This window comes from Hemiscyllium ocellatum, chromosome 3 (assembly GCF_020745735.1).
Source record: "Hemiscyllium ocellatum isolate sHemOce1 chromosome 3, sHemOce1.pat.X.cur, whole genome shotgun sequence".
Taxonomy (NCBI): Eukaryota; Metazoa; Chordata; class Chondrichthyes; order Orectolobiformes; family Hemiscylliidae; genus Hemiscyllium; species Hemiscyllium ocellatum.
This window is the reverse complement of record NC_083403.1, coordinates 41,858,627-41,870,862: the sequence shown is the minus strand read 5'-3', so window position 1 is coordinate 41,870,862 and position 12,236 is coordinate 41,858,627. Positions and strand designations below refer to the sequence as shown.

At 40.6% G+C, this 12,236-nt stretch overlaps 1 protein-coding gene across 1 annotated transcript; it reads right to left on the bottom strand.

Moving 5' to 3' along the window:
- Positions 1-5,384: 5,384 nt before the first annotated feature.
- LOC132835260 (nuclear receptor subfamily 0 group B member 2-like) lies at positions 5,385-11,328 on the bottom strand. Its single transcript, XM_060854655.1, has 2 exons — positions 10,761-11,328; positions 5,385-5,632 (listed from the first exon to the last, which is right to left on the bottom strand). The coding sequence occupies exons 1-2, from the start codon at positions 11,326-11,328 to the stop codon at positions 5,385-5,387; spliced, it is 816 nt and encodes a 271-aa protein (XP_060710638.1).
- Positions 11,329-12,236: the final 908 nt, after the last annotated feature.

Genomic DNA, 12,236 nt, shown 5'->3' with positions numbered 1-12,236 from the left:
TGTTCCTTGGATGCTGCCTAACCTGCTGTGCTTTAACCAGCAACACATTTTCAGCTCTGATCTCCAGCATCTGCAGACCTCACTTTTTACTCAGAGGCTTCCAGAAGTCTGGGAGACTACACCAGAAAGGGCTGCTGAGACCAGGTGACGATTTTCGAGAACCCACCATCACCCTGAGAGATTAACCATATTGATGTAGACTAAGGAAGGGACGGCTTGCAGCGAGAGCAGGAATGGTCATTCTCCCACGTTTTGCATGCTTTCGTAAATATTCCTGACTATGGACATTTGTTGGCTACAATGTCTATAAAATATTTACAATTGTGGTGTATATAAGTTCATTAATGTGAGATTTTGAAACAAAGGGGATGTGGGGGGAAACCTCAGGAGCATTCTAGGACCAAATATGGAACTGTAAAGATATATAATAAACTGATCCTTGTTCAATTTTACAGGCCTACTTTGTGGTCTTTTTATTACTCATAATTAGTTCCTGTTAGTCAGCAATTGAACACAGTGACTGACCTTGCAAGGAAACAATTGAAAACACTGGTGCAGCATTGGTCTATAATTGCCAAGTTCAGTTCAGTATAAAGGCTGTCCCACTATATTCCCCTCAGTAAGGTCCTACGTAACTCTCATGCACTGACCCTCTGTATAGATGATGCACATGAACTCAACTGCAATGCTGAAGAGGATCAAGAGGATGCTGTGACCAGTGAGGGAGCAGTGGGAAATGTTTTTGATGAAACTTTCAATGAGCTATAACATGGGGACTGTTGGCATTCATGTCATAAATATGCATGCGTAGTATGGAAATAGAAGACAATTTGAAGTTACAAAGGCACTTTTAGAAACCAGAAAATAGTGGTAGCTGTTATATATGGATCTGAAAGGCTGCCAGAAGCACCATACAGTATAATGGTGTCATGTGCACTGTGGGCAGAACATCATGGATAATACATATAGCAAAATTTTTAATTTTAATCAAAATTAAAATTAATTTTTGAGGAAAAGATATGTGTTAATATATGTGAACAAAGCTAGACTTACTGAACTGAATTATAGCCCAGCAATTGTCAGTTTCTGTGTTAGTAAATAAAGGATAATTACCAGCTCATTCTGTCCTCCAGTGACTTTGCCAGCCTGTTGCCCAAAACTTAAAGGTGTACCATTTCTGAAACATTTTATTGCTTACAAACTCTCCATGTCTGGACCTTCTGCCCCTGCTGGGAGAAGAGCTAAATAAACTGGGGTCACAGCCCATTCTTCCATTGTCCCAGGGCATTGAGACGTGCCATGTCTGTTTTAACCCAACCAGGACAGCAAGCATTCAAGAGGATCCCATCTGTTGCTCTCTCTTAGCTTTCGAGCATGGATCCTGGGATGGACAGTAACACCGATCTTTGAAAACCCGTAGGCAGTAAGCAAGCCACCCCTTTTCTTTGTGGACCCCTAATTAGCATCTTCATCAGCTCCGCCATTTCTTCCTGTGTGATGGTGGATCTGCGGAATTTCTTTTGGAGTTCTTGGCTCACTGTTGCAAAGCCATGGAGCCAGATACACTAGATACATTCACCATTCTCCCTTAGAGTTTACATCCTATTTATAGACTCTATGCCATTCCTGGATGGTTAATAATCTACAAGGTACCCAGGTCAAAAAATGAGTGATGTCAGAATGGGGATGGCTGGGTGGAGTTGTGGGGAAGGGGCTACAGGCTCAACGGGGCCAGGATGAAGCTTTGAACACTCCTCATCAAATGACGTATCTCTCAATTAGAGTGTTGAATGAAGGGCTCCTCAGTAAGCAACACTAGAATGCTTGATTTTCAAGCTTCTCACATAATGAGTCCTACTGTTTGCTCAGTTATGTACTTAATTGGCAGTGGAGTGGGGAGAGTTTTCTGGGCAGAAGCAAGAAGCTGAAAGTGTTCATACCCATTATCTTCCTGTCCAGTTACATTTCCACAAACATCGAACCCACCTTAGGGTGGCATGATGGCTCAGTGGTTAGCACTGCAGCCTCACAGCACTAGGGACCCAGGTTTGATTCCAGACTTGAGTGACTGTCTGTGTGGAGTTTGTACATTCTCCCCATGTCTGTGTGCGTTACCTCCCACAGTCCAAAGATATGCAGGTCAGGTGAATTGGCCACACTAAATTGCCTATAGTCATTGTGCATTAGTCAGAGGGAAATGGATCTGGGTGGGTTGCTCTTCGAAGGATTGGTGTGGACTTGTGGGGCCTAAGGGCCTGTTTCCACACTTCAGAGAATCTAAAAAAAAGAATGTTCTGAAACTTGAAAGGGTTCTGAAAAGATTTACAAAGATGTTATCAGGGTTGGGGGGCCTGAGCTGTTGGAATGAGCTGAATTTTTCCTGGAGCATTGGAAGCTGGGGGGTGACCTTACAGTGTTTATGACATCTTGAGTGGCACAGTGGCTCAGTGGTTAGCACTGCTGCCTTACAGTCCCAGGTTCAATTCCAGCCTTGGGAGACTGTCTTTGTGGAGTTTGCACATTCTCCCTGTGTCTGTGTGGGTTTCCTCCAGTTTCTTCCCATAGTCCAGAATTGTGCAGGTTAGTTGAATTAGCCACGCTAAATTGCCCATAGTGTTAGATGCATTAGTCAGAGGGAAATGGATCTGGGTGGGTTACTCTTTGGAGGGTCGGTGTGGGCTTGTTGGGCCGAAGGGCCTGTTTCCACGCTGTAGGGAATCTAATCTTAGGAAAGGATATTTAATTCTGGATTGTCTCTCCAATCTCCTCATTAGAGGAAAATTATAACTTATGGCATTACGACATCTCCATTGCACTTTTCCCAAATTTCTTTGTTAATATGCTTCCTGATTATGTTTGACAAATTTATTAGAGCCCTTTGAGGATGTAACAAGCATGTGTAGCCTTATAAATGCCCAGTCAGGTGTAGCAAGATTTCCGTACTTTATGCTCCATAGCCCTTGCAACAATGGCTACCATTCCAATTTCTTTCCTAATTATTTGCTGTACTTTGTATGCAAATCTTTTGTGCACAAATATGCCCAGATCCCATTGTTCTGTATTATGCAATAGATGGAATGTATTTGGATATCCAGAAGCATTCAATAAGATGCCATATAAACAGTTACGACACAAAATAAAACTGCATGGTATTGGACTTGACATATTAGCACAGATAGGTGATTGGCTAATTAACAAGAAACATGAAGGCATGATAAATGAATTATTTTTCAACCTATGGGGGAGTGCCACAGGAATCAATTCTGGGGCCTCAATTGTGTAAAATCTTTATTTATAACATTGATTAAGTTACTTTACTCAGAGAGTAGTAGGGGCTTGGAATGGCCTGCCTCCAACAGTAGTAGACGCACTGATATTACGGGTATTTAAATGAGCATTGGACATGCATATGGATAATAATGGAACGGTGTAGGTTAGGTGGGCATCTTTCGCAGGTTGGTGCAACATCGAGGGCTGAAGGGCCTGTACTGCGCTGTAACGGTCTATGTTCTATGAATGTATTGTAGCTAAATTTACTAATGATGCAAGGATAGGTAGGCAAGCAAGGTGTGAGGAGGTTGCAAAAGTCTAATAAGTGTCACAATAAGTGGCAGGATTTAGGCTTTATATTTGAATTCTATCATCTGATCTTGATGCCTGAGACTTTAATAGACAAAATAGTTTTAAAAGAAAAGTTCTGATTTAAGACAGCCATAGTGACTACCTGACCACAGGTTGTGCTAAGCTCCAGAAAATCCTTGTCGGAGTAACCAAAATTATCTGAAATGAAATTAACTCTTTTATCATAAGAGACTGAAACCAGTCAGGTATGAAGAAACATTTACCTCTTATTTTTAATTTTCAACCATGTGAAACATTTCACATATTGGAGATTAAATACTTGCCTGCAATTATTCAGCTTGGGTGAAAGACCCCAGACATGAAAATACTTAAATAAGATAAACTTCAAACAATGCCTTTGGCAGAGGATTGAAGATAGATTTGTAATAGCACTGGAAAAAGCTGTGTCATTCCCTCTACTCTCACTCAGGAAGGACAAAGTAACTGCTAACAATACAACTTAAAGAAACATTGAAACACGGAGATCTGTGGTTAAAAGCTCACACCTCCAGGATATCCCTAAGGACTCAAAACTACATATTCTTTTATCTTTCCCCTATTGAATTGGATACTGTCTCCTTTCTAACTTTGTATGTTTGTATGTGTACTCTTTATTAATTTTCTTGCAGTTAGTAAGTGATAAAACTTCTTTTCAAGAGAACATTGCAATTACCCCTTAGAACTATATTTTAATTAAAGTGAGGTGTAGCTGCATGGTAAAAAGATTATTATATCTTTGTTATAGTCAACCAAGAAAGTTGAAAAAGGGGAACCCGAGTGAGTGGATGGAGAATTGGAAGATTGAGTGTATTGTAAGAAATTTGAACTTGACCGTTATGGAAGGAAAATGAGAATGATTAAATGGAGAAATAGTGCAGAATGCTGCGGAACAAAGGGATCTCAGATACCATTCCACACAAAAGATTAACATTAAAGTACAGCAATACATTAGGAAGACAAATGGAATGTTGGCCATTATTGTAAGGAGTATGAAAGTGCATAACTCTTACTACAGCTGTGCTGAGCACTATTGGGACATCTTGTTATTGTTTGCTCACCTTACTCAAGATGGCCTAACTTCCATTGAGAAGGTTCATCCAACTGATTCTGAAATGATGAGTTCATTTTATGAGATTGAGTAGGTTAGACCTATATAAATTGAAGCTTACAAGAATGAGAGGTGACCTTATTAAAATATCAAAGCTTCTGAGGGTTCCTGACAAGATAGATGCTGAGGGGATTTTTCCTCTCATGGATAATCTAGAACTAAGGAACAGTTTGGAATTTCCTTCCCCAGTGAGTACTAGAATATGTTTGAGGCTGAGTTAGAAAGATTATTGACCATCAAGGGAGTCAAAGGTTATAGGAGACAGTAGAAAAGTGGAATAAGGCTGCAGTCAGATCAAGATTGATCTTGTTGGCTGGTGTAGCAGCTTGGGGAGTTGTTGGGAGGACGGGGAGGGGGGGGTGATGGTTCAAATGGTCTATTTCTATTCCATTTCTTATGTTCTTATTACATGTTTAAATAACTTGAGGGAATTAATAGTATTTAATGTAGGTTGATTCACAACTTCAGTTTTATTAAACAAAACACATAAATAAGCACTTGTTAATGACATGCCTCTATGTACATACACAAAGATAGTTACTATACATATTGCACAGGTAGCTGCTACAGGTTTGCTACATACACACAAAAATTACATTCACAAGTTACACAAATATTGAGACAATTCAAGTGTGTCAGATAACATTCTTGCAATTCAATTCAGTTTCACACAGAGCATCTCTAAGAGTAGTTCATTCATATTCACTTTGCCCAGGACTGGTCTGAAAAACAGTTCCGTTACAGAAGTAGTGCTGACCGTTCTGAGAGTCAAGAGAATCAGTAGAATTTGAGCAAACCTGGCCTGATCTCCATTGTTCACCATTGTGATAAATTCATTCAGGGTGTGCTGAGCTTCCTGCTGCAGAGCCAGGATATATTGAGGCATCCTTAGGCTGGGAACATCTGTAAAATAGGATGATTAAGGGTAAAAGTAATTTAAGATGGAAACAAAATTCACAGGTGTTCCCTGTTCAGTTTTGAAACATTGGTAGTACAAAACAAGTAGTATTGTATGGACTGCCTTCATGCTCCCTGCCAGTATTAAAACTTTAGCAGTCATTGGGACTACAATTCAAGACATAACAGACAACTGATTTGACATGTAATACTACTCCTATCCAAGGCAAATTTTTCTCCTATGCACAGTCAACTTATCACTATTAGCTTAATTTCTCGTGACCTGACTGAGTTTGGGAATTAGTCATATCAACAGGCATGAAGGTGAATCTACATTCTGTTATTAAATTATCAATGTTTCTTACCTGCAAGTGAAGTTAGTTTAAAATTTATTTATTTTAAGTCTTTTATAAAACTTAGATGTGAAATATGTTCAACTACTTCATGTAATAAATAGAGTTATAAACAATGTAACTGGAAACTGGGCAAGAACGTTCACTGAGCATGCCCCATAATGAGGAGATACCAAATGGAGACTGGGCACTTCACCATGAGGAATCAGTGAAAATATTGAAGATTCAGATACGACACGTTTCTCATAATTTCCCGGTGGTTGGAGTTTTTTGAAGAAGTAACAAAGAAGATTGATGAGGGCAAAGCAGTAGATGTGATCTATATGGACTTCAGTAAGGTGTTCAACAAGGTTCCCCATGTGAGACTCATTAGCAAGGTTAGATCTCATGGAATACAAAGAGAACTAGCCATTTGGATACAGAACTGGCTCAAAGGTAGAAGACAGAGGGTGGTGGTGGAGGGTTGTTTTTCAGACTGGAAGCCTGTGACCAGTGGAGTGCCACAAGGATTGGTGCTGGACCTCTACTTTTTGTCATTTACATAAATGATTTGGATGCAAGCATAAGAGGCACAGTTAGTAAGTTTGCAGATGACACCAAAATTGGAGGTGTAGTAGACAGCGAAGGGGGTTACCTCAGATTACAACAGGATCTGGACCAGATAGGCCAATGGGCTGAGAAGTGGCAGATGGAATTTAATTCAGATAAATGCGAGGTGCTGCATTTTGGGAAAGCAAATCTTAGCAGGACTTATACACTTAATGGTAAGGTCCTAGGGAGTGTAGGAGTGCAGGTTCATAGCTCCGTGAAAGTGGAGTTGCAGGTAGATAGGATAGTGAAGAAGGTGTTTGGTATGCTTTCCTGTATTGGTCAGAGTTTTGAGTACAGGAGTTGGGCGGTCTTGTTGCGGCTGTACAGGACATTGGTTAGGCCACTGTTGGAATATTGCGTGCAATTCTGGTCTCCTTCCTATCAGAAAGATGTTATGAAACTTGAAAGGGTTCAGAAAAGATTCACAAGGATGTTGCCAGGGTTGGAGGATCTGAGCTTCAGGGAGAGGCTGAACAGGCTGGGGCCGTTTTCCCTGGAGAATCAGAGGCTGAGGGGTGACCTTATAGAGGTTTACAAAATTATGAGGGGCATGGATAAGACAAGTAGATAAAGTCTTTTCCCTGGGGTCGGGGATTCCAGAACTAGAGGGCATAGGTTTAGGGTGAGAGAGGAAAGATATAAAAGAGCCCTAAGGGACAACTTTTTCACGCAGAGAGTGGTACATGTATGGAATGGATTAGTGGTGCTGGAAGGGCTTTTGCCTGCAATGTCGATTTCGCTGCACCTTGGATGCTGCCTGAACTGATATGCTCTTCCAGTACCACGAATCCAGAATCTGGTTTCCAGCATCTGCAGTCATTGTTTTTACCTCGTGTATGGAATGAGCTGCCAGAGGATATGGTGGAGGCTGGTACAATTGCAACATTTAAGAGGCATTTGGATGGATATATGATTAGGAAGGATTTGGAGGGATATGGGCCGGGTGCTGGCAGGTGGGACTAGTTTGGGTTGGGATATCTGGTCAGCATGGACGGATTGGACCGAAGGGTCTGTTTCCAGGCTGTACATCTCTATGACTCTAAGAGGAAACGCACAGAGAAAAAGGAAGAAAAACATTCTGGTTGGATCATCTAGGATATCTTTCTCCACATAAAAGGTATCCAGCCTTCACTGAAAAAGGTTAAAAATTAATTACTGAGCTTTTATGACATGATGAGGTAGACCGTTTTTTGTGACTATTTTAATCAATTGATTGAACGTTTCAGTAGGTCAGTATGAAATTAATAGATTTTTATATGATAACGAGCATTGAATTTTACGTTAAAGAGTTAATAAATTAATTTTTTAAAAAACACGTAAATATTTCTGTGCATAAAGTGACAAATGAGCTGGTAGAGGACCACCATCCTTATTATCACTTCTTATTTTAATGGTGAAAACTTGCAGAACATCTTTTCCTGAATGATGATCTTTCTACAAACACACTTCTACAGTTATAAGAAGATGTTTCATAGATTTGAAGTTATATATGAGAGCACAAATTTATTCTCTTTTTCTGACTCCCACCCTGTCCCCCCCCCTTACTGTTCCTTCCTGAATCATGCATCTTCTGTGTGTGAAAGGAACCCCATCATCAGCATTCACCATGAATGAGTGATCAGTTTGTGCAAAGAATAATCTAACTGTTCTCCTCCCACTGTATTGGAAACTTAGCAGAAGGAAGTCAAACTTGTCGCATATTTCTTGGAAGCAGAATGTGGCTCTAAAGGATATTAGTGAACCAGATGAGATTTTTCCTGACAGTTGACAATGGATTCATGGTCGTCATTAGATTTTTAATTCCAGGTTTTTTTTTTGAAATCAAGTTCCACCATCTGCCGTGGCAGAATTTGAACCCGGCTGCCCAGAACATTACCTGGGTCTCTGGCTTAACAATCCAGTGATAATACCACTAGGCCATTGCCTTCTCTATATTTCTGAGCTATTACATTTTTCCTCATTACACACACCCCAGGCCTCTGTCAGTGACACTTTAAGATATCTGCTGGAGGGCAGGCAATTTTTCACTATCTCCTCCAGCTCCACAATCCACCAAGCTATCTCCACTTCTCCCATTCTAGCCTTTTGAGCATTCCTGATTTTAATCTTTCCAGCACTGGCAGTTATACCTTCTGTTGTCCAGGTCCCTCACTTGTTCTATCTTAAATCGTCTCACAACATAATACTTAGCAATATGTGTAGCCCATTCAGCCTGTCACACCTGTTTCACCAATCAATGAGATCATGGCCAATTGGGTTGTGGTCTCAATTCCACTTCCTTGTCTGCCCCCATAACCTTTAACTCCCCTATCAACAATATATCAAAGTCTGCATTAAGTAAATTTAATGACCTAGCCTCCACTGCTTTCTGGGGAAGAGGCATCCACAAACTAACAACCCTTTGACAAAAAGAAAAAATCTCCTCCTCTGCACTTATTCTTAAACTGTGTCCCCCAACCCCACTAGAATTGTGTTCTAATCTCCGTCAACAAAAAGGAACATCCTTCCAGTATCCTCCCTTTCTATTCCCCTTAGGACATTATATGTTTAAATAAAATCACTTTATTCTGATAAACTCTAATAGGTATACACCAAACCTGTTCAATATTTCTTCATAAAATAATCCCTTAATCGCAGGAATGAGTCAAATAAATCTTCTCTGAGCTACTCTTTCAAATGTAATGATATTGCTTTTTCAAATAAGGAAGCAAAACTGCACACATTACCTCTGATATAGTCTCACCAAGGACCTGTCCAGCTGCAGTGAATCTTCCCTTTTTTATATTACATTCCCCTACAACAAACTTGAACATTCATTTGCTTTTGATCCTGACACTAATGATCTTAGTTTGTGCAGAAATCTTTGACGTGGCATCTTATAAAATGTTCAGAACCCAAGTCCATCCTCTGTACAGATTTCTTTTCATCCTGTCTTCCTCACTTTCTGGTTTTAAGACGTTCCTTAAAAGCGAAAAAGGAAAATTTTGGCCAATATTTTAATTTGCACCCTATGACTTCCCTAAGTGACTCAGTGTCAAATGTTTGTTGGTAATGCTCCTGTGACTCACTTTAGGAAGTTTTACTATATTAATGGTGCTATATAAATACTGGTCATTATTGTTATTGTAGCTAAGAAATTAATATATTTCTCTTTTCTGAGCCACTTCTGATGTGGCACAAACTGCAATCTAATGAGAACACACTAGAATTAGCAGGATTTCCTCTGACTTTGGCTGTTTTGGTGATATGTCAGAATTTAATTTGTGTTGTTTAAGAGAATCATAAAAGTTGTGCATTGGAAGAGGCCATTCAATCTGTTGCATTAATAATGATGCTATTTCTTGACCCAGAGCTATGTCCTGTACTTTCATTTTACTGCGTTATCTCCAAGTCTTACTATTATTTTATTCCTTGTAGGTTGCCTGAGTTTGAATCTCAGCCTCAACTTGTGGGCGGCACGGTGGCACAGTGGTTAGCACTGCTGCCTCACAGCGCCTGAAGACCCGGGTTCAATTCCCGACTCAGGCGACTGACTGTGTGGAGTTTGCACGTTCTCCCCGTGTCTGCGTGGGTTTCCTCCGGGTGCTCCGGTTTCCTCCCACAGTCCAAAGATGTGCGGGTTAGGTGAATTGGCCATGCTAAATTGCCCGTAGTGTTAGGTAAGGGGTAATGTAGGGGTATGGGTGGGTTTCGCTTCGGCGGGTCGGTGTGGACTTGTTGGGCCGAAGGGCCTGTTTCCACACTGTAAGTCTAATCTAATCTAATACTAAGCCCTTTGATTCCACTCAACCATTCACTAACATCACTCTGGTTTGCCGTGCAAGACTAGTTACTTTTCCTTCCACTTCTCCATGTGCTGCCCACACAAGAAGGAACCAACTTGCCAAATTAAGAGGTTCCCCCACAAGCTGAAGGTTGGTACAATAAATAGTTGTGAGCCTGAATTACTACAGAACTTCTCATGGAAGAACCAGGAATGTTGTCAATTGTTCAGTAGCAAACCATCAGATGCAATACAACTCTCTGCAATTAGAAGGAATTTTCTGAGTGCAGAGGTTTTAACCAGACAAGGAATAATATGAGGAAGAATTGCAAAATTACCTTGTGAAAAACTTGAGAATTATCTATTTTGTGGTAAATAATTATAAAGTCAAGTCAGCATCGTTAATGAAATTCTGTTTCTTTCTTACCTGGATTGAAAAGTGTAATGCCTTTGAGATATGCATATTCTTTGTTGCTGACATCCATGTTCCAGAGCTTCATAAGAAATATCTTCACTTTTTGAACTTCTGCTAGAGAAGTGGCATTCAAGGCTGTCTCCGAGTTCTGCCCATCTATCACTTTCTGATTCAAGAGAATCTTTCTCAGCAAGCTGGGTGCCACAGCCTCAGCCACCTCAAAGTCTACTCTTTCCTGAGCTAACCCCAAGACAAAGAGTGGAGCCCAGCAATTCTGCACCAGCAGGACCTGATCCCCTTCAGGTAGTTGGCAAAAAGAGGGCAAGTTCTTAATGAAATTCAAAGTCTTTAGAAGCACCTCTGAGGCCCGTCTGCAAGTGAGTTCTGGCGTTTTGAGAATAACTTTCCTTCTAAACTCACAGGAGCATCCAGGAGCCGAGGAGTGATGGTGATGTCGATAGTGGCACAAGCTTGATTCGCTGGGATGATCTTTGTTGAGAATGCTGTACAGTATGCTGCTCTGTGATCTCTGCCCACAGTGGCATTTATCAAAACTCACTGACTGGGATACACAAGCCATTGTTAACTGCCTGCAATCTCTCTGAAGCTTATCTGCCTTCACAGTCACTGAACTCTGTTTTATAGGCTCAGTGAAGCCCCTGCTGTAAAAGTACCTTGAACTTCACCTGCCCTCGACTACCATTTAAAGACAAGTGAGGCGTGGCTGATTATTACATTTCTTTTTCAATGTTGATTGGTTGCCCAATTTCTCTGAATGACAGAAATAGTGAGAGCTTTATCTCCACAAGGCTAATAGAGGATATATTATTGGTCATCATGTATGCTGCTGTGAAGGAGACATCCGTACCTTGGTACCAACAACCTTTTCATGCTGCCAAATAAGGTGATGTAATTCTTTTACAATCATAAGAGTTTTATCAAATTCATGCTGTCCTTGAAAACAACCAAGCCAAAAACGCAACGGTTAGCTGTCAGTTCCATTTCCTATGGAAGTACTTAAATTATCTTGGTGTCAATGTTAAAGTTAAGATTTAATTAATGTGTGTCTGAAAACCTGGCAGTCAGTAGTGCAACGCACTGATATGCTGAATTTTACAATTGGGTAACGTGGGTTCACATCCACAACGCCCCAAAGGGGAAACTTCAGATTTATTTCGACCAGCAGGGGTCAGCTCTGGAGCGAAGGTCAAGAGCTTCCCCAAAAGAATGAAAAATCACAGGGTCAAAAAGCAAAGCCTTTCCCTACAGCTTGCAAAAAGCATTCATATGATATGGAAGCAAGTCAGCTGCCTGTTGAGACAACATTATCAAAGTTTAACAGGGCAGTCATGCCACTGTGGCTCAGTTTATAAAGCAGATTGATCCACACAGACTATGTAGTACCTTTATTTCGTTCCCTCATAATTGATCTCGAAAATTAAAGTGCCAGTAGCATAGTGACTCCCTCATTTAGACTTTTCTTTTAAT